A 22,630-nucleotide genomic window follows, 5' to 3' on the forward strand; every position below is an offset into this window, starting at 1 on the left:
AACCTCCTCGGTCCCTGTCTGGCTTGCCTCTGCCGTTGACTGTGACCCCTGACACTCTCCTGCCCCCGCTTCCCTGGCGGGGCCCCTTCCTGGTGTCCTCCTCCCTCCCTGGCCTTTCCACAGGCCCCTTCACAGTACCTCCTCCTCTGCCAGCCCCAGATGTCACCCCTTGCACCTTCTCCCCAGAGGGTCCTCCTCTCTGCTGCTCCATCCAGCGGGGGTCCCAGACCTGCCTCCAGCCTAGAGTCCTGTGGGCATCTCACACTTCGAGCATCTGAAATGCAGTTCATTGTGGGTCACCTCCGATGCACATCTTTGCCGGCATCCTCTTCTCTCAGGGAATGAGCCCGCTATTGCCCACGTCAGAAGTATGGATGCCATTCTCTCTCTGTCTCTCCCCCCCTCTCTCCCCCCCTCCCTCTCTCTCTCTCCCTCTCCTCCCCCACCCACAATAAATCTCTCCTGTCAGTCCTGCTTTCTTTCTTTCTTTTTTTTTTTTTTTTTTTTGCGATACACGGGCCTCTCACTGTTGTGGCCTCTCCCGTTGCGGAGCACAGGCTCCGGACGCGCAGGCTCAGCGGCCATGGCTCACCGGCCCAGCCGCTCCGCGGCATGTGGGATCTTCCCGGACCGGGGCACGGACCCGTGTCCCCTGCATCGGCAGGCAGACTCTCAACCACTGCGCCGCCAGGGAAGCCCAGTCCTGCTTTCTTAATAGCTCCGGAGTCTTCGCTAAGTTGAGGTGGCTGCTGACCCTTGTTGGCATTTAGGATTGCGACCCCTACTTACTGTTTGGCTGGATTGATATCTTTAGAGGCTCTCAGCACTGACAGGCTTAGGGTCCCCTAGGTAATTAAAAATAAGTTAATATAATTCTAAATTATAATATAAAATCATGTACTTAGAAACAACAACATTTATTTGTGCGCTGAAGCCACAGTAGCTTCTTTCTGATTCTCACTCATTTTCTCTTCTTTAGAATAACTTCCTCTGGTGTCCCGTCGTGGCTGGTGCCCTCAGTGTGTGTCTAGTGGGCCAATCCAGGATCACTTAGAATGTCAGCCACCTGTGGCCCGAGCTTGGCCCTTGGCCTCTTGGGTCTTTGCGTGTACCTGGTGGCATGACATAGATCCTGGGTAATTGTTTAAGGAACGTGTGAAGGAATGCATGAATAATGAGATAAACTTGAAGTAGGTTCATTTAAGTAAAAGGCACTGTCGGAATGGAGGCTATTATTTGTAGGCTTCTGCTATTTGACGCTACAGTAGAATTTCCACTGTCGTGCTTCAGCTTTCATACTCCAACCCACTTAGCATTGAGTAGTCTGTACATAAAAGATGCATATAAGTATTTCTGAATTAATAAATAAATGGAGTTGTGCAATGAGATGGTTTGCTCGATTCCCTTTCCTGCAGTGAGGCTGCTTAAAGAGACTCCATCAGCTGCCTCTTGTTTAAAGAGGTGCATTATTTAAAGTGGCTACCCCTCCTCATAGTACCTGGGGAGGGAGGCTGTGCTTGTGTGTGGGGAGGGGAGGGGAGGGCTGGGGGTTTACTCTGGAGTTAGGTGGTGGTGATGGTGGTGGGGTGTGGGAAACAGAGCATCTACCCTAGAAAGCCTGCATGAGATCTCAGAAGGGATGAACGTGGTCTAAAGGCCTAAAGTCAGACAGAATGAATAGGACTAACCACACATTTGCGGGGGGGGGGGGGGAATGAAATACCATGAAACACCTAGAAGGCTGTGGCTTAAAAAATATAACCTGACTCGTTAGTATGGGCTTGTGGACAAAACAGGTGTCAGAACATCTCCAGAAAATATTAACTACATATAAGAATAGATCCAAAAGGTTAACCAGTTCTGTCCTGTGGTACTGATAGGGCGGCCTCCTGGAAGATTGCTGATCTTGGGTAGAGGAAGGAGTAAATAGGTGGAGAAGTAAGAAAAGGGGAGGGCCCCATTGGAGAGGAAATGTGTCTGTGAGGGACATTGTGACAGGGCTGGAATTTTGGGGCTGGTGTAGACACGTGAGGACAAATGTCCTCCCTGGATTCACCCTCCATGTCTGCTCCACCCCACCCCACCCTGTCTAATGGAAGGGACCCCTTTGTTGTTGTTTTTTTCTCCAAACTTTTTGTTTTAAGTCCTTATTGAATTTGTTACAATATTACTTCTGTTTTATGTTTTGTTTTTTTGGCCACGAGGCATGTGAGATCTTAGCTCCCCAACCAGGGATCAAACCACACCCACTGCATTGGAAGGCAAAAAGTCCCAACCACTGGACCGCCAGGGAAGTCCCTCTCCAAACTTTTTATTTGGAAGTAATTTCAAACTTACAGAAAAGTTGCCAGAATAGTACAGAACACGCATATACTCTTTATCCAGATCCAGTATTTTTTAACATTTTGCCTCATTTGCTTTATCATTTATGTTTTCTCTCTCTCCCTCTTTCACCCTCTTTTTCCTGAACCTTTTTTTTTTTTAAATTTATTTATTTTTGACTGCGTTGGGTCTTCGTTGCTGCGCATGGGCTTTCTCTAGTTGCGGTGAGTGGGGGCTACTCTTCGTTGTGGAGCGCAGGCTTCTCATTGAGGTGGCTTCTCTTGTTGTGGAGCACGGGCTCTAGGCATGTGGGCTCAGTAGTTGTGGCACTCAGGCTCAGTAGTGTGGCTCTCGGACTCTAGAGCGCAGGCTCAGTAGTTGTGGCTCTCGGGCTTAGCTGCTCCATGGCATGTGGGATCTTCCCGGACCAGGGCTCGAACCCATGTCCCCTGCATTGGCAGGTGGATTCTCAACCACTGCACCACCAGGGAGGTCCTTTCCTGAACCTTTTTAGAGTAAGTTGCCTACATCATGGCCCTTTCTCTCTGAATATTTCAGTGTGGATTACTAAGAATAAGGATATTGTTTCACAGAACCTTCAGTAAATTGAACTTTGATATGATACTTTTATCTAATCTGCTGGTTATCTTACAGTTTTGTTGATTGACTTAATAACGTCCTTTACAGCATTTATTTCCTCTCCAGTCCAGGATCCAGCACTGCATTTAGTTGTTATGTCTCTTTAGTCTTTTCATCCAGAACAGTTCCTCAGCCTTTCTTTGTCTTTCATGACATTGACATTTTTAAGAATATAGCCGCCTCCTCCTCCCCCTTTAAAAAAAATAGAATGTTCTTCCTTTTGGATTTCTCTGCTGTTGCCTCACATTTAGACTGAGTTATACCCTCCTGGCTAGCATACACATGAGTGATGTTGTATCTTTTTCATTGTATTACATCCAGAGGCACCGGATGTCCATTCGCCCCTTACGTGTGATGTTAAGTTGGATCACTTCGTCAAGGTGTCCGATCTCTTCACTGTGCATTTACTGATTTTTCCTCGCTACTAATAAGCAATCTGTGGGGAGACAACCTAAGACCATATAAATGTCTTACTCCTTATCCACATTTTGCCCCGAGATTTACCAGTCATCCACCCTGGGTTTGCAGGTATTTCTGGATCCCAGGCAAGGCATGGGAGGTCAAGTTATCTGCGACCAGGTGACCCACTTTCGAGGGCATCACCCACATGGGAGGACCTTGCTGTGCTGTGCCCAGCCCTGCTGAGAAACCACATTTCCACAATAGTTTTCCTCTTTCTACTCCCACCAGGATCGGAAGCTAATTCATCGTTCATTCAACTGACACATAAGAATGTTCTTACGAAAGCTTCTCAGCTTTATTTGGGCACATTGGGGTATGGGACGAAAGCTAGTTCCCTCTCGGTGTCTTTAAGGAGCCTACCATTGAGTTGGGGAGACAAGACTTGGTCACTGAAAGGTAAAGGACATGTAAGTTGTCAGTACTGTGACCCCACAGGACAGCTCAGTGAGAGCTGTCCTATGACCCTGGAGAATTAAGTGCCCTTAGGAGTTTGGGGGAGGAGGGATCAGAGTGGATTAGGTACGATGAAGGGACATTTCATTAACAAGGGTAATCTTTGGGCCTTAAAGGACAGGCAAATCTGGGTAAATAGCGATAGATAAGGGCATTCCAGGAGGGGAACAGTGTGCACAGAGACCTGGAGACAGGAGCATGGATGGAGAAATTGGGGGACAGCAAGTTATGTACCAGTCTGGATGGGGCCAAGGGTTGGTGTAGGGGGTAGGATCTACCCCCTCACTGAGCACCTACCTCGCACCAGGCATTTTAAAAAATAACTTTCCCGATTCTGAAAGTAACACATGTTTGATATAGGAAGTTTAGAAAAATAGTTTTTCTATATAAAGAAACATTTTAATGAAGTCGCTCTATTCTTTCATCCAGAGATAAGTGGTTAACCATGGTGTATTTCCGTCATTTCTGAGATCTTCATCATCCTTCTGGCAACAGCTTCGTTTGGGTTCATAGACTCAGTAGCCCCTCTTATCCCTCAGAGGATATTAATCATACTTTGGAAAACATTTCGTTCTGGTGACTTTATTGATTTTGTTTTCCAGCTGGAACTTCTGTTCTCTAATTCGGTGCTTCTTTGGTTGCTTTGGTTTTTGTCAAATGTTTGCTAAGTCTTGGTTGTGTTTCTTCTCCCTTTGTATTTTCAGGTTTTTTAGTCACCTCTGTGTGAAACCTGATTCCGCGCTCTAGAGCCAGCTGCCCCTGGTTGTGGACAGGAGGGTGGGATGTGCCTGCTGGGGATGCAGGAGCCGTCTACGTGTCCCCTTGCCTCCCTACCCTAATGTCCCGGCAGGAGCCTGGGTGGAGAGGTGGGGCAGGAGCCCGCTTGCCTGGCTCCTCCAAATCCTATGACCAACCACTCAGGGCCTCTCCTGGGCCCCTAATCTCTTGGACCCTTGGACCCTGCAGAGCCACTCCTCTGACTGAGTGTAGAATCCTCAGCCGCACTGCTGGGGTTCAAATCCTAGCCCTGGCACTTACTAGCACTATGACCTTGGGAAAGTTGTGTAACTCTGGGTCTTATCTGTAAAGCAGGGAAAATAATAATCTGTATTTCAAAGGATTTTTGTGAAGGTTAGATGAGATAATATGTGCTTAGAACAGCGTCTGGCACATATATGTCCTGTATGAGTGTCATTATTATTATTATTCCATGATTTTATTTTGGGGGTTGTGGTTTCTGTATCTGTTTATTCTCATTTGCTTCCATCTTCAGGGAGCCCATATAATTCCCTCGCTTTCTGGTGCTGTAATGGATTTATTCTTCTTAGAAAATGTCTTTTCTGTCATTTTCTAGGACTTGGGGGATTTAGGCATTTGCCCCTGGCCTGCCATCTTGATATAGTCATACATTTCCTTCAAGTTCTTTCTCTGTGAGCCTGTATGAGTGTGTTATTGTTATCTGTAATACATACATGAAGGCGTCCGTTTCCATCTGTGTCCACTCACCCAGGAGCCTGGCCCAGGGCAGGACTCGCCACCTGGTCTAGGTTCCCGGATGCTGACTCTGTCCTGTGCAGGCCTGGGAGGTGATGAGTTCTCTTCTCGGCCTTCCTCAGGCTGGTCTGAGGCGTCCTAGTGAATGTAATGGGTCCTCTGCTTCCTTTGTCAAAAGGAATGTTAATTATTTTCAGCAGTCTAATTACGTGCCTAATGAGAGCCTGACTGAGATAACATTCCCTTTAATTACTCTTGCCTAAGTGCTGTTTGGAGCCATATTTGAGAGTGTTGCAAGGCTCGGTACTTCCACAGTAGATGAAGCTGTCTGGCGAGAGGCTGAGTGAGGGGCCAGGGTTGCTGGCCCACGGTGGAGGGGCCTGCTGCAGTCAGTGCCCAGCCCGGTGTATGCTGGCCTTTCCTCTGGGCCATTACTTAAAGAAAAGGGACAGTCAGATTGGGTCATGTATGGAGCAAACAGCACCCATCACGGCGCCCCCAGAACAACTCATTTCTCGGTCTTCCCCCCCAACCCACCTGCCCTTCAAGCTCCTCTTGGCCAGGCCCCTCACTCTTGGAGGACCTGCCCCCATGCCTTTCCCTCCATTCAACACTTGGATTTTGAGTCCCTACCGTATGTCAAATTTTATCCAGGACATGAGGATGCAAAGGTAAGGAACTCGTGGTCCAGATGGCTTTCTAAAACAAAAAATTTGATCATGCCCTTCTCCTCTTTGGCCAGGAGAAATGCTACATGTCTGATCCCTGCCCCCTTCCAGGGTTTATCTTCTGTACTTCCTTTGGTGGCCTTCCTTTTGTTCTGATGTGGTGTCTTTCAATAACCAGGACTTCATGGGTAGACCCTTGGAAGGCAGCTCTCCCAAGCCCCTGGGTGGGCTTGAGTAGGCTGGAAGGGACAGCTTACATGAGATTGTCTGCCCTGAGAAAAAAGGGCAGCTCTAGGTGGCCCACTGCCATAGGTAAATTAAGTCCCCTAATTCCTGTCTGCACATCTGCACCTCCCATGAATGGTGTAGCAGGGGGAAAGTGCTGATGAAACCCTTGGCCCTCCCATTTTCTAGCTGTCATTTAACCTCTGAGCTTCCCTTGCCTCCTGTCAATCAGAGTTAATGCCTGCTTCATGGGCTCATGGAGGGGACTCATGAGATGACCTGTGTGACACCTGCCTGGCACATAGAGGGTACTCAATAAATGGTTTGGAGTTTTTTAAATAGTCCAAGCAGCACCCCCTACACTGAGTTATAGCCAGAGACTCAGAGGCTGGCCTCATTTTACCCATGGCCAGAGCCCTCTCCTGGCCTCTTGGATAAAAGTCACTCTTCAGACAGTAGACAGTGACTTTCTTGGAACAAGGGTTCATCCTCCCCCATCTCACAATGGCAGCCTTGGTTAACTAGGCTTGAGGGAGAGAATGAGGGCAGTGGTGTCTGTTCAGAAAAGAAAGAGGATTTCCAAGAGCAAGGAAGCTCAGCTCAGCTCAGCTTTAGGTCTGCGTGTTTGGCAGCCTTCTCGTCACCCTTGGTAAGTTCTAGAGCAATGTCCAGTGGAACTTTCTGTGATGATGGAAATGTTCTACATCTGCACTGTCCAGTATGGTAGACACTTGTCACATGTAGCTATTGAGCACTTTAAATGTGGCTAGTGAGACTAAGGAACTGACTTTTTTTATCTTATTCATTTTTAAAGTTAAATTTGAAAGAGTCCCATGTAGCTAGTGGCTCTCAAACTGGGTAGTGCAGTTCTGCAGTTTTCAGAAAAATCTCTCTCTGTGCACTTCTTGATCTTGGCTTGGGCCTCATCTCTAGGCTACTAGTTTTCTCATGTCCTGTTTTCAGAAGTCAAGGTGTGCTAGTTGCTGGCAAGGACCAGGTAAGTCAAGGGGAACTGACAAAATCAGTGACCAGGAGGGTGATTTGGAGCCCCCAGAGCTCTAGCCATCCCGCTGAGATTCACCCACCATGCCAGGCATCCGACTTTCTTATTTGAGATTCTGCCCCTTACTGTCTGCAAAGGGCAGAGCCACTGGTTTTCACAGCAGCAGAGATGGGTAGGTGGTGCTCAGATACGTGACTCTCGTGCCAGCTAGGTGTGTTCTAGGTGAGGAGAAACCATCTGTGCTAGTTAGAATTTTCTTGATTGTAAGTGACAGAAAATCCAACAAACTACCTGGAGTAAAAAGGAATATTTACCTTCTTGTTAAGGTGAAACACCCAGGCTAGAGAGGACCTGGTGAAGTTACTTAAATTCTTTTGATCAGAAACAGATGGAAATTCCAGGCCATGAGTTAAAGGATTTCACCTTCCCTTCATGTGTTAATAAAATTGCCAAGCAACAGCTGATGAGGAATTCACGGTTTCCAGCCCCTGCCTGCAAGAAGAGTCTTCAGTTGACTAGCTACATTTATTTGGCAGTTGGGCACTTTGCCCTGACCTAGTTGGCCCTGTAGGGATCACCAGATGACCCTTGCGATAAGGGGCAGAGAATGTCTGACCCCTAATTACACAAACTTTAGCTTCTCTGGCCTGGCTGTTTCTCAAACTTGTTTAGCTTGTTTCACTTACTGTTCCCCCTGCCTGGAATGCTTTTCCCAAAGCTCTTTGCTAAGCTTCTTTGTGTCTTTCTGATGTAGGCCCTGATGCTAGATCCTTAGAGAAGTTTAAGACTCGCCCTCCTGCATCTAATTTCTTTCTGTCCCCTTCCAGGCCTTTGCCCTCCTTCGTGGCCTGATACCAGACATTACAGTATGTGCTGGCTGGCTTACTTATGGTCTGTCTCCCCACAGAACTGTGAGCACCAAGGGGGCAGGAACCTTGTCTTGTTCACACGGGGTACAGTGCCTGGCCTTCACCAGGTAGTCAATCTTTGCTGGAATACAACCCCTCGTATAAACAAACCAGCCTCCACAGGACTTCTGGGACCGGGTCCCCTGGCTGTTTAGAAATCTCTGGGGGTGGCTTGGCTGTAGCAAGCTGTGAAAAGTAGGGCATTGGGAGTCGCGCTGTTGAGATGCTCCAGATTTGTCCTCCGAAAGACCAACTGGGCTTCTTTCTGCCTCCACCGGGGAGGCAATGAAGGGGCAGGTGCGGTGGATTCACCTGTGGGACACCCGAAGGATGTGGGCCGTCATAGGGAGAAAGCAGATAAATTCCTGGTCACTTTGCGGGTGAGGCTGTGAGTCCGCTGCCTGTTCCTGTCCAGCTGACAGAAGGAGCCTTGCTGGTCTCACGTGATGAGGATTCCAGGGCCCCTCAGCTGCCGCCTGATGGGATCTGCACAGGGGATTATTGATGAAGGGGAGGTGAGGCAGCTCTTTACAGTAACACATGCCTTGCTCTGGGATGGCAGCCAGGCAGCTAATTAGAGAGCCCAGCAGCTGTCCAGCCTTTCAGGCAGTGAGCAGCAGCTACACAGTGCCAGAGGGTGGGATGGGAGGGAAAGGAAAGGAGCACAGGGCCAGAGGCCACCCTCTAAGGCGTAGGGGGTGGGTGGTCGGGGTTGGTTCCAGGGGGGGACATTGGGAGGGGTGTGTCAGGTGGAGTGGGCTGCATGGGGAGGAGGAAGGAAGAAGAGGAGGTTGTCAGGACAGGGTAGCCTACAGGTGAGACAGAAGAGAGGGTGATGAGATGTCCAGCAGGCAGGGTAACCCAGATTCCAAGCCCAGAGTGAGGGGCATGGAATGGAAGGACATGGCCAAGTGGAGGGGAGGGGGGGGTCCATCCCCTATCTACACCCTTTCTTCCGCATGCCAGCCAGGCCCCAGGGCCTGGGTCTCCTTGCTCCCAAGGGGGAGCTGACCAGATACAGCCTTTCCCCTGGTCGGGGGGGGTGGGGGTTGGCATTCCAATTGCATCTGTAGCTGAGCACGGTCACTCCTTGGTTTGGGAAGTTGCCAATCCACTTGTGTTCAGGGCTGGTCTTACTACAGGACAAGTAAAAGCAGTTGTTCTGGGTCAAAAGGGAGGAACTGGGGAGGATTTGAAAAACCAGAGGGCTCCCCAATGGGTCTCTGGGGCATCTTCTCTTTACTCTATGGGCACCTGGGTGGGGTGATTTGGGGAAGAGGAGAATAGGAGAGAAAAAGGGACAGTGTTTGCCTGCCACTTCCTGGCTTCACTCTTAGGTTCCAGGCCATGGAGAAGGGTGGTGGATGGGGGTAGATTTGATTTTGAGGTTCCGGTCAGAGAAGCAGAGATGCAATCCTGCAAGCCCAGCTTACCTTAAATAGTTATAGGGGAGGAGAGAGAATGATGCAGAGGGAATTTCCTGCCAGCAGCTGCTGGTTAAACCTCTTTGGGAAATGAATCCTACATATATGGAAACTGGACGCTTCTTTGGAGAGTGCCAGCACATTGTAGAAATAACAGAATAGGCACTGTTATTCTCTGACCTGAGCCTGAGCTTGGCTCCTTGCCCATATGAAAGCCTGCGGTGTCTCCCGGGATGCCTTGGACGCTCTGTTCCTGCCCCATCCCTCCTCATGTGACATGTCTTCTGTACTGTCCAGACCCAAGGCACTCACCCCATCTATCCTCACCTCTCAGCCTGGGTGATGGCTCTTGGAGGTGGGAGAAAGGATAGCGAGGACCCTCCTTTCTTCCCTGGTCTCCGGAGACAGCCCTGCCCATTGTAAACCAACATTTATGGTGCTTTGTGGGAGAGAACCCTTCCATGATGGTGGCCTAAAAATTAGAGAACACCAGACATCATTATGTTTGGTTAATAACACTGGATGTTGCAATCACCCAGTAATTTAGTTGGATCCTTCTCTACCTTGCTTGTCCCTCCATCCAACAGAAGTTTCATGGTCTCAAGGAATTCATCATGTGGAGGGGGAAACAGACACATAATCATTTTAAGATGGGGCAATATGTTTCAATAGGAGGCTGTTCAGAGTCCTGTGGGAACATCAGTGATGGAATACCTGGGGGGCTGTGGGAGGATGGCATCACAAAGGAATGAAGAGGGGGCAGGGTCTCAAAGGAGGAGTGGGTATGGTGGGCTGCAGAGGAGGGCAGTTAGAGAGGGCTTGAAATTGCACGGTAGTCTCTGCCCCTTCAAGCTTCTGGGGCATTGGGACATGTTGAAGGAGAAGCTGGACGGACTTGGCTGTACGTTTACAAATAAGCTGCTTACAGGATGGACTAAGTAGATTACACCGAATGAAGGATGAGTGCATGCAGATGTGTGCCTTGAGAATGAGATTGGGATGGAAAGCACTTTGAAGGTATGCTATACGGCAAGAGGGGCGACTCTGGAGCCCGAGGACCAGGGTTTGAATCAAATGTATGGATTTAGCCTAATCTCTTAATATCCTGAGGCTCAGTGTTTTCATCTTTAAAATGCAGCAGGGCTGGGGACAGGGTGGGGGTGGGGAGGTAGGATAATTCCTGCCTTCCCTGCAGGAGTCTGGGGAGAATTATGAGAGGTCATATACTTGAAAAAGTACAAGTACTACCACATGTTAGTTGTATAAGGGCTCTTCACACATTCCTCTACTCCAAAAACTTCTGGTTCAGGTCATGCTGTCCTCAAGGGAGCCTCATGCCCTCTACACCGTGGGACCCGGTCTAAGGGGCCCGAGGGTGTCAGAGGGGTCTGGGGACAGCTTGTGCACTTGGAGGCAGAGGTGGGACCCCATCACCTCCTCGTCCAGCTCTTCCCCTGGGGGAAGAGCCTGCAGACCAGGAAGCAGGAGGTGTCCAGCATGAGGCTGGCCCCAGGAGGGAGCCTGTTCTGACTGCCACGCTTCATCTGCCAGGGCGGCAGCCTAACCAGCCTCGGGCTCCCAGGGCTAACCGTGGCGACCAGCAGGCTGTGCTGCCAGGATGTGGGCTTTGGTTTCTGTTTCTGTTGGGTTTTGACTAGTGCTGTTAATGCGGCCTGCTTAGGGCCCAGAGAAGGGGAAGTGCCCGTGGGGGGATCGAACTCCCCAGGCACAGGGTCACGGTGGTGCTGGAGATGGAGGGCGCGCTGGACATGCCCCTGATAGGTATGTTCCAGGGTGATCCCTGCCCATGGCCCGGCAGGCTGGGAGAAGGGAGGGGTGGGGACGGGTGGGGCAGGGTTGAGGGCTCCTGTTTGTGGAGGAGCTGGGGAGGGACAGAGGCCAGGAGAGCACAGCAGCCCGCAGCACTTCACCCACTCTGTCCTTCACTTCTCTCAGTGCAGAGGCCCAGGGGAGAGACCCGGGGGTGCATGCCCTCCCTGCCTGCAAGCACAGGTGCACACAGTGAATTTCAGGTCCCCAAGCCCTGCACTTTCACTTCTCTTGGCTCCCCTGCTGCCTCGCAAGTTGTCACCTTCGGGAGCAAAGGCCCGAGTCACCCCTGCTCAGAGAGCCTGGGGGGTTGGGGGAGGGAGGAGGGTGGCCATGGGCATCAGCGCAGGGTGGTGCCTCTGTGGCCCACCCTGCTTGGTCGTCCACTGGGGGATGGGGGCAGTTCCCTCCGCCGGTCACACACTATTCTCAGCTTCTGAGCAGCCGGTCCGTCCCTCTGTAGGGCTGGGCTGGATCTGATCTCTGTCCCTGGGCTCGTGCAGAAGGTACAGTTTATCCAAGGGATTTTCAGGGAAGCTTCAGCACCTTCATATTAAAGCAAAAAAAATGTCGAAGTCTCTATCAGATGGTCAAGTCTTAGGGCTCTATTAAAAATATGTATGTGGCAAGGGGCATTATAAAGTCAGATTTATATCAGCTTATAGTCAATTACCGATGTTAATAGGAAGGGTCTCGACAACAATAATAAAATAATAAAGTGAAATAAATAGGAGGCAGTGGGATTGCGGGCGGAGGGTTTTAGCACACGTTTTGTCGGTGTGCTTGCTTTTGCACGTGCAGTTGTGCTTGGCTCCCCAAAGGCTAAAACAAATGCTCTACATCGTCTGTCTTCCGTGAGGTTCTTGACCGCCCTTGAGAACAGATGTACCCACTACAGGGGGAAGGTGAGAGTGTAATTTGAAGCTAAATTGAGAATGGAGCTGGATTCTAAAATTATATCCCTGCTCAGATTTACAAGTGTGCACACACTTCACTCGTGGCACAAGAAGCACCGAGTCCTATTAGCCCCCGTGTGAACTGCCTGGGATCCGTTCCAGGCTCTCATCTCCGGATTAACCAGACCTGGGCAAGCAGGATGGCAGAGAGGAGGTGGCAGGCTCCAGGAGACGCCCCATGGCCTGGGTGTGATGAGTGTCAGGTGCTGAGCCTGGAGCCCGGAGCTGTGGTGTTTGCCTCGAGGCCGCCTCTCTGGCTGGCCTGGTGGCTCGGAGCTGGGGATAGTTTAAGCTAATGAACTCCTCCTCTTTAATTCCAGGGACAAATGGAAGCCACCCATCCACTAGCCGAGGATCAGCTGAGCCCTGGGGCTGATGCTTGCCCACACTGTTGAGAATGGCACCGAGGCCCAGCCAGGCACCGGGACAAAGGTTAACCCGGGACACTCCTGGACAGTGATCCTGATGTCTGTTCGGAGCCGCGCACTCAAGGGTGTGATAAGTGAGTACGTTACTGGCTCCCAGGGGATCCCTGGCCCTTCCTGCCTCAGCAGCATGGGCACAGGCCTGAAGGTTCCAGTCCTGAGCCTGCTTCCGGTCCAAGGGCCTGTCACAGGGCTATGGTCCTGGAATGGGAGGGGGTTTTCCAGCAGTTTCAGGCTGTGTCACATGCTAGAGCCATTGTATAGCCACATGGCCTCTAAGAACTGGGTCAGACCCAGGTGGGCTGACATGAGTGATGTGAGACACCCAGCACTTAGGAGATGGCATCTTCCCCAGTTCTCTTTCTTATCTGTATGCTCATGGGTGCTTTGGGCCCTGGGCTTCACCTCTGTGCAGTGGGAACTGGATCTCACCTAGGCTCTCAGACTCTGCCCAGAAGCCATGAGTGGTTTGTGCGGCCTTGGGTAGAGCATCCAGGGCACTGGATGGTGAAGGCTTTGTGGTGCCTTAGCTGCCATAAGCGTGGCCACCAGGGGGTCAAGAGGAGCAAGTTCTCTGCTGCTTCTGCCATGTTTCAGCCATATCTCCTCCTCAGTCCAGAGGAGCGGCATGTAGGGCGAGGGGCCCCCTGGCTGGGGAGTCTCACCTGTCCTCACATAGCCTTTCTTTCCAGCCTCGGCCTCTGGCTTTTCCTTGATGATGCTTTAAAAAAATGACAGTTGGCTGCTCTCCCAAGCCCCAGAGGCTGTCCGGCCTAAAGGCTGTTCTGTCTGAAGAGGACAGACAGTCCCACTGTGGGACTGGGGGCCGGCAGGCAGAGAGCTCCCCTGGAAACCAGGGCAGGGAGCGCTGGTGGGTTGGTACTCGGACAAGTTTAGGAGCTGTTGGACTGGTCCATGGGAGCCCAGAGCCCTTAGCTTCTATGTAGGAGTTTGCAGAGAGGGAAAGGGTAACCAGGTATTTCTCAGCTTTAGATAGATCCTGACTCCACTGCTAGTTGAGAGTTTAAAACTCAAGGCTAGAATCAATTTTTCAGTCAACCGAGGCTTGCAAAATCAGTTTGTGATTGGAGGGTCTTTCAGGAAGTGTGTTACCGAGTTGATTTATAGCCGGGGTGGTGTGAGAGAGCCTGGACTGTGGGAGTGGGGTGGGGGGTAGAGAGATGGTCGTGGAGGCCACTGTGGGAACGCGGTGACTCAGACCTATTTCCTGCATTACACAGAATTCCCCAGAACAACCTACATCGTCAGCCTTAAAACAGTTTTACCCTTTTGTTCAGTGATACCACTTGTAGAATTGTTCATTAAGAAATCTTTCTTTAGGAAATAGTTCCAGCAAAGAAAAGGGCTGAATTCTCTTGTTACAGGCATAAGAAAGATGTTCTTGTGGTGTCATTGTCAGAGTAGAAATGGGAAACAGTTGTTCTCCCTTTGTTGAACACCTAGGTTAAGTAAATTATAGATTTCCACTTGGTGGAATATTACACAGCCATTATAATAAGGAGAACATAGGATATATGACAACTTGGAAAAATTGATTATGATGTAATGAGTGAAAGTGTCAGGTTACAGGATAAGTACATTATGGTAACTTGTAAAATAAACACATGAGAAAAGATCGCAAAGGGGCAATGATAATGGCTGCTAGTTTGCTGGAATTATGAATGCCTTTTCTTTCTATGATGCATGGATTTGTTTCTTTTAAAACTAAATTAAATCTCAATGAGTATACCACATACCACTAAAAGTGATTTTCTCTAAGATGTGGGATGATTGGGGACTTGCTTTCTATATCATTCCTTTCTGCAGTGTTTAAATTTCAACTGTGAGCAAATGTCACTTTTGTAATCAGGAAAAAGAAAGACATTTTAAAATGCTAGATATAAAAAAAATTTAAAGGCTATATTTCCTAAGAAAGAGGAGAAGAGAAAGGCTGAGCTCTTTAGCTCTTTATACCTGCTCTCATCAGTGTTTAAGGGCCTGCGCCTGTTTGGGCCCATTCATTCATTCATTCATCAATCCATTCATTCACAGGTATCAGTGGGTCTTACTGCCAGGCACTGTTCTAAGCACTAGTTACCCAGCAGTGAACAAGGCAGAGCCCTGCCCTTGTGGAACTTTCACTCCAATTGGGGGAGACAGACAATGAACAAGTAGCGAAATATCGGAAAGTGAAAGCGCTAAGACTAAAATGGGATGATGTGGGTGACGGGGAGGCTGTTTTGGATCAGAGATTCCTCTGAGGGGTGTGGGTTGAGCTGAGATCTGAATGACAACAGAGAGGCAGCCGTGTAAAGTCTGGGAAGGGTCCTGCAGTCCCCACCCGCAGGCTGCCCTTTGCTGCCTGAGCCCTGGTAAGCCTCGGTGCCAGGCTGACTCCGTTCCCCAAGCCCACTTGCCCCCGCTGCACCTGCCAGCTGGGATTTGCTCAGCATCTGAGGCTGTCCGAAATCCTCCCCGGCCGGCTGCCCTGCACGGTTCTGCTACTCCGGCTGCTGTCGCTGCTGCAGGCACAGGGCTTCTCTGGGCAGCCTGCACGCTGGCCGCTGCTCTTGGCTGGCATTTCCGTGGCAGGGCTGGGGCGTCTGAGATTCCCGGCAGCTTTGGGGCAGGCTGGCCATCGGGGAGACTCTGGGTAACGTGTGTCCTGGTGAGAGGTCTTTGAATGGCACGTGCCGTAAGGTCCAAAGGGGTGGCTGCTGCCATGGTCTTGTGAGGGTCAGCCGTGACCCTGGAGGATCTTCGTGTGGACGCTGCCAGAACGTGGCTTCAGAACAGAACTTGGCCTCTCAGAATAGACTGAGAGCCTTCAGGAGCTCTGACACCGGTTCTGGGCTTCGCTGATGATCTACCGAGAAGCTCACATCCTTCTTGCTTCCTGTTGTCTCCCCATATACCATCTCAGCCTTCCACAAGCAGAAACTCAGAAAACGGTAGTGCCCTCAAAGGAGCCTGTAGTCAGCCTCAAGAACAGTGCGATGTGCTGACTGGGAGTGAAGGCTCTGGAGCTGGGTTCGAATCCCAGTTCTGCCTCGTGGAGCTGTAAGAACTTAAGCTAATTTTCTAGCCTTTCTCTGCCTCGAATTCCCCATCTGTGAAATGGGCTTGAAGATTATCTGCGTTAGTACATGGGAAGTACTGAGAAGAGTGCCTGATTATTACTGTGACTTGGGAAGTGGCAGGAGGACCAGCCCAGGGAGCTTTCCTGGGGGGACGCCCACAGCAAGAGAGGGTGGAACTCTATGGTATTTGGGCAAGCCAGTGACCACCGGTATCTTCCCTCACTTGCTTCCCTTCTGGCCCTGAAGCAAGCCCATGTTTTCCTCCCCCTCAACCTCATGACCACAGGGGAGGCTCAGGACTGTTTCAGAACTTGCATCTGGCACCCAGAGGTAAGGGCGACCGCCCACCCCTCATTAATTCCACTACCCCACCAGGAGACTGCACTCAGGGTTGCTCAAGCTGTGTCCCCAATGCCTTGTCCTCAGAGACCCCTGGAAGGCCTGTGCATCTCCCCAGAGCAGTGGTATTAAGTAACTGTAATGGTTTTGTTGCCTAGGGATGGGGAGTGAAATTTGGGAAGTAAATGAGGTGAAAGAGGAAGGCTTGCCCAGCCTGTCTGCATGGAAGGGGAATCCTGATTTTCTAGCAAGACGCTCCTCTGGACAAAAATTCCCAGAGTTGTCAGTGTTGTTCCAGGAAGTTAAGATGCTACAAGATGGGGGGTTTTGGCAAAACCAAGAGCAATCATCCCATCCGGTTTTGCCTCCAGCCTGTCTTGGACTTTGATGGCATTCTCTTCGCTCCTCTCAACTGCTCACTCTGCTCTCTGTCACCCTAAGGAATAGCCCGGCGGGTTCCAAGAGCAGCAGGTGAGCTACTCCTAGGGAGCAGGGCTCTGAAAGCCAACCCTCCCCCTCCCCCACCTGTCTCCTTGGCGGGGCAGTGCCGTGTCCTGATGACTCGCCTCGGGCTCTGGCCCTTTGCTGGGACTCCGTGTGCCTGGCTCTGTCATCACACATGAGGGCTCTTGTACTTGAGTGTTGTTCCCTAAAATCCCGCTTGAGAAGCCATCCACTGCTCTGCAGATTCTTTTCTCTGCCTTCAGTCTTGCCCACGCTCTCCTCTCTACTCCACCCTGAGTTTTCATTCCTGGGCTGTCCCATCTTTGTGTCATGGTCCTCAGGATGGTTATGTCTGTCACCAGGAGAAAGAAGCAACATCCCGTGAACTGCTGGTTCCCCTTGATGCAGGTAGACCCGGGGCTCCGATCCCAGGGCTCAACAAGGAGGAACTGGAAGGGTCTGGGGCAACGGGCTCAGGTTGGGGGAGGCCAGGCAGGGATGGAGGCTGTTGGGCCCAGCAGAGGGAGGGGAGCCTGTCCTAGCTCAAAGTTCAGGCACAGCTCCGGTGACTATTAGAAGTGGGTTTGGGGAGTGGAGTTCTGAAAATCCACCCAGGCCAATGCCTGCCTTTAATTTTAGCATCTGTCCCATCACAGTGTGAGCTGCCATCCCACCTGACGACACTGTCTCACGTCCCCGCCCCTGTCCTCACCCCCGCCTCCTGGCTCCCGCCTGCTCTTCCCCATTCATCTTCCGTGGACCAGTCCAGGTCTCCTCAGACACGACCTGACCTCACCTAGGTATGCTTCCCCTCCACCTACCCATGTTCTTCCAGGCACAGAGATTCTAAAACCAGAATCCAGGCCTCGGGCTCGCCCTGTTCTCTCTCCCCACACCCTCTCTTCTGTTCGGCACTTGCCCTCTCTCCCTTTGACAGCCACTCCTTTAATCTTGCTTCTGCTCCATAGGGTTTGGGTGTCCAACTCTTCCAAGTCACCTGCTCCGGGGGTGTGGGCGTGGCTGGAGCCTCTGATCTGTAACCGACTGGGAAACCATTCTTGGCCTCCCCCAAAAGATCAGACCAAGAGGCAAGGAGAGTAGGGTTTTAAAATCAGCATCAAGGAGGGGACTGACCAGAGTGATGACTCCACCAGTTACATGAGGCTGCTGAAGGGCACATCTGAAGAAGTCCCTTCTCCGGATCCTGGGGGACAGAGGGGCCAGGGCTACGGGTGCCTGTCAGGTGGACAGACCTGCGTTCAGAGGACCCTGAGTCGGGCAGGAGGCAGAGGGGTCTCCAGGCCACCACTGTCCACCCACCTCGGACTGCGGACCCCTCCTCGCTGCTCTGTGTTTCCCCGGAGCCCAAGCTCTGTTCTGGGCAGAGCTTAGCAACCTGTTGGGAGTTCAGCATAAAACTAGAGCTTGAGAAACTGTGCCAGGAATGCTGGCCCTTTCACTCACGCGTCTTTTAAAGCCAGGCCCTCACAGGGCTGGTTCTGAGACCCCTCCCCTTTCATCACACCTCCTCAGCCACACGGGAGCCGGAAGCTCACTTCGATTCTCCTCAGCGGAGTTTTTGTTCCATGGGCTGTATGTGTGATTACTGTTTTCACGGGTAGCCTGGCTGCCGGGTTAGTGCTCTGGGTGGAGGTGAAGACCTGACTTGCTTGGCACAGAAGGCTGCCCGGCTGCTAGTGAGGACAGGGGCAGAAGGACCCTGCCACAGGTGGGAGGGAGACGCTGACCAGGAATCCTGGCTCTGTGCCAGAAATGAAAGCCATCTTTTCTTGAGCATTTGCTGTATCCCTAGTAGTGGATGTCTCCTGGCTCGTTCATTCTCACTGTAACCCTCAGAGGTGGTTACTCTTATTCTCACTTCACTTATAAGGAATCTGAGACAGAGAGGTCAGGTAGTGTGCCCTAGATCCCACAGGTGGGGGGTGTTATCGTCCACAACACAAACCCAGGCAGTTAGCATCTGGAGCCCCTGCACTTAACCCTACACACCATTCACACCTGTGAGTCATGGTGTGTTGTTGGGCATGGCTCAGGAGGGAAGAATGGGTGTTAATTTTACACAATTTCAGGTTTCCTTAAGTTCATTTGTCTGGCAAATTTACTGAGCATCTTCTATAGACAAGGTGCTAAGATGATTGATATACAGTCATTCAACAAATAGTTTTAAGGGACCTCCCTGGTGGTCCAGTGGTTGAGACCCCGTGCTTCCACTGCAGGGGGTGCGGGTTCAATCCCTGGTTGGGGAACTAAGATCCCACATGCTGCGTGGCCAAAAAAAGAAAATAAAACAAACAAACAAACAAAAACAAATGTTTTTAAGATACCATTATTTTTTTAAAATTATACATACTAGTTAGAAAAAAATTTTAGAGTCTACAGAAAAGTATAAAGATGGAAATAAAAATCACTTATGATGTCACCATCTAGAGATGATTGTGGCTAAATTTTTTGTATATTTACATGTGTGTATGCCTTTGCAAACTCAAAATCATACTCAGCATTCCACTCTGAATCCTGCTTTTTTCTCTTAATGTTGTATTAAACATTCATCAGGTGGCTACTGGTGCTGGCCTCCAGAGGAATCATGGCAAAGCTGAACGCTGTTATCACAGCAGTGAACGGGGTGCAGAGGTGGACAGGGCAATGGACAGCTCCAGGGTTGCAGGTGTTTAGGAAAGTCTTCACAGAAGAGCTGGATCTTGAAGGATTATGGCTTCGCAGGCCATGGTTGGGGGAAGGGCACCCCAAGTAGCAAAAACAGCAATGGAGAGATCGGGAGGACAGGCTCCGAAGCAGAAGTGGATCACGATGGGCTTTGCCAGTCATGCCTAGGGGTTGAGCCTTACTCTGTAGATGTTAGAGATCCACTAATGGGCTTTAAGTGGGGAGAAACACTGGATGTGCATTTTAGAAAGACTGCTGTTTCTATACACGCTTTCACAGTAGTGATGAGTAAATTGAAAGGAGCAATGCAAGGCTGGGAGACTGGCTAAGTAAGAGACCATTGGAGTCATCCAGGTGAGAGATGATGGGGCTTGAACTAGAGCAGGAATGAGAAACAGGAATGACGAGGAGGAGATGGATTTCAAAGATGTTTAAGAGGTAGAAAGGATAGGCGTTAATGGCTGACTTGGTGGCTTTGCCATGTGACTTGCTTGGGCCAACAAGATGTTAGTGGGTGTGACTTAACAACTTAACTAGTATTGAAAAGCACCGGTGCAGTGGGGTTGCTCGCTCTTGGGCCTCCGCCCTTGCCATGAGAAGACCTTGCCAGGGCTAGTCCACTAGGCCCAGAAGAAGGACAAGAGGCAAGTGGAGCAGAGCCATCCCAGCCAAGCATAGGACAGAGCCCCCAGATGACTCACAGCCTTGTGACTGAGGCCAGCCAAGATCTGCCAACCCATAGGCACGTGAGTTGTAATAATAAATGAGAGTTTATTTAAGCCATTGAGTTTGGGGATGATTTGTTATGTAGCAATTGCTGAGTGATAGGAATGTCTTCATTCTTTTTTTTTTAATGTATATATTTATTTATTGGCTGCGTCGGGTCTCAGTTGTGACACGCACAGCATCTTTCGTTGCAGTGCACGGGCTCTTCATTGCGCGTATGGGCTTAGTTGCCCGACCACGGATCGAACCAGTGTCCCCTGCACAGTAAGACTGACTCAACCACTGGACCACCAGGGAAGTCCCAAGAATGTCTTCACTCTTGAACTGAATGCTTACTGTGTGCGAGGCACTATTCTAGGCACCTGGGGATGCAGTGCTGAATCAAAGTCCTTACTTTCAGGGAGTTCAGATTAAAGGGGGGAAGTGGCAGAGGAAGCAAGAATGACCTCTCTCTGCTAACTGGGTGCATGGTGGTACCATTAATCAAGATGGGGGTCAGGGCTTCCCTGGTGGCGCAGTGGTTGAGAATCTGCCTGCTAATGCAGGGGACACGGGTTGGAGCCCTGGTCTGGGAGGATCCCACATGCTGCGGAGCAACTAGGCCCGTGAGCCACAACTACTGAGCCTGCGCGTCTGGAGCCTGTGCTCCACAACAAGAGAGGCCGCGATAGTGAGAGGCCCGCGCACCACGATTAAGAGTGGCCCCCAGTTGCCAGAACTAGAGAAAGCCCTTGCACAGAAACGAAGACCCAACACAGCAAAAATAAATAAATAAATTAATAAACTCCTACCTCCAACATCTTCTTTAAAAAAAAAAACAAAACACAGCCCAGGCTTTACCTCCTTTGTGAAGGCAACATTAAAAAAAAAAAAAAAAAAAGATGGGGGTCATACGATCCCTGAGGTGGACCTGGGTGACCTGGCCTGAGGCGGCAACTCCGGTGGGAGGCCCTCCGTACTCGCTTCGCAGCAAGGGAAGGTGACCACACCTTCTGCTGGACAGAGGACAAGCGGTCCCCTCCCGGCCACAGGTGTGGGACAAGACACGCTGACAGTAGGGCACCAGTAGGGACGGGAAAGCTGCTGGGGCTGGAACTGCCTTCCCCCTTCCCCCTCCCGGGCCCTGAGGGGCTGCTGTTCGGTGCCATGGCCGGAGCAGCGAGGGGAGCTCGAGCCTGAGGCCAGAGGCCTGGGCTCCTATCACTGGCCGGTCCTCCCACACTCTCTGTGTTGAGTTGTGTGCTGGGTGCTCCTTTAATTGCATAATTTAAAAAGAAAAAAGAAGCTAAGAGTGGACCAAAACATTGCACAAAGTGTTCTAATTTCCAAAAGAAAAAGAAAACAAATGATGGGGGTCATAGGAGATATTGGGAGAGAAGATAATGAGTTTGATTTGGGAAAGGAACATGAGGTGCCTATGTGACACTTAGGTGGAGGTGTTCGGGAAGGAGTGGGGTAAATAGGTGTAGAACACAGGAAAGCTGTTTGGCTGGGGACTGAAAGTCATCAACAGTGAAACAAAATCATCTGTACCAAAGAGAGACAGAGTACATGCTGTGGATATTCAGGGGAGGAAGAAAGGATTTGTGGTTGGGAGGATGAAAAAGATTTTGTTCTGAAGGTAACCTGTAAGCTGGGTTTGTACTTGTGGAGGCAAGAGGAGAAAGGCACATAAAACACATTAGATGGGATGGTGGTAAGACGCGGAGAGCTGGACTGTGAGAATTAGGCTGAAAAAGTAGATTGGAGTGAGATCAGGGAGAGTCTTGAATGCCAGGCCAACGACACTGCAGCGTTTCATTAGCAAATGGGGAACCATTGAATGTTTTTGAGCAGGGGAGTGACATTAGGCACGCATGTCTAGGAGATGGCTGAAGTATGATGAGTTTTGAAGTCGAAATCAAAAGATACGGATTCTAGTCTCACGTCTTCCATTCAGTGGCCCTGGGATATGGGGCAAATGACTTCTCTCTGAGCTTCAACTACCTCTCTTAAAAAATGGAAGTCAAACTACCTGCCCTTCACACGAGTCTTAATTTAGTAAGAACCAATGACAAAATGTGAATGAAAGTGATTGGAAGACCACCAAGCAATGTGCATGGGTAGGCATTATTGTGACTAGGTCTGCTTTAGCTGAAACGTAAGGCTGGGATTCCCAGACAGGTGGGCAGACTGCAAATGTCATCTTGTTAACCTCTGTCCCTTCTGCCACCTCGGAGAGAGGACTGCCAGAGCTGTCAGCCTGGAGTCCACTGGCAGCTGGGGTTCCTGTTCTCCTGCTCTGCCTGCCCGTTCTTGATATAACCCTGAACTCTCCCGCCCCACCCTCCACATAAATGACGTGTCATTTAGAGAACACCTGCTCAGGGGAGGACTGTACCAAGGCCACAGAACAGAGGACCGGGAGACAGCTGCTGCCATCAAGGAGTACACAGGCTGGTTGGATAGGAACTAGGGGTGGCATTGAGTAAAGGGTCAAATGAGTGGTCCACACAGTCGCTGGTGGAGGGCCAGGCCAGTCTTCGGAGAAGCATGATGGGGCCTTGA

At 50.5% G+C, this 22,630-nt stretch overlaps 1 protein-coding gene across 3 annotated transcripts in view; it reads left to right on the forward strand.

Moving 5' to 3' along the window:
* The window catches only part of TMEM229B (transmembrane protein 229B), a 40,183-nt gene that overhangs the window by 12,544 nt on the left and 5,009 nt on the right, over positions 1 to 22,630 (forward strand). The window contains exon 2 of one of the 3 annotated variants that reach the window (XM_079913401.1): positions 12,705 to 12,886. In XM_079913401.1, the coding sequence (XP_079769527.1) occupies positions 12,760 to 12,886 (127 nt within the window). In that variant the 5' untranslated portion in view covers positions 12,705 to 12,759. Of the gene's footprint in view, positions 1 to 12,704; positions 12,891 to 22,630 lie in introns of those variants that run through there. The other 2 variants (XM_079913399.1, XM_079913400.1) reach the window with 2 other exon arrangements.

This window comes from Stenella coeruleoalba (assembly GCF_951394435.1).
Source record: "Stenella coeruleoalba genome assembly, chromosome: 2".
Taxonomy (NCBI): Eukaryota; Metazoa; Chordata; class Mammalia; order Artiodactyla; family Delphinidae; genus Stenella; species Stenella coeruleoalba.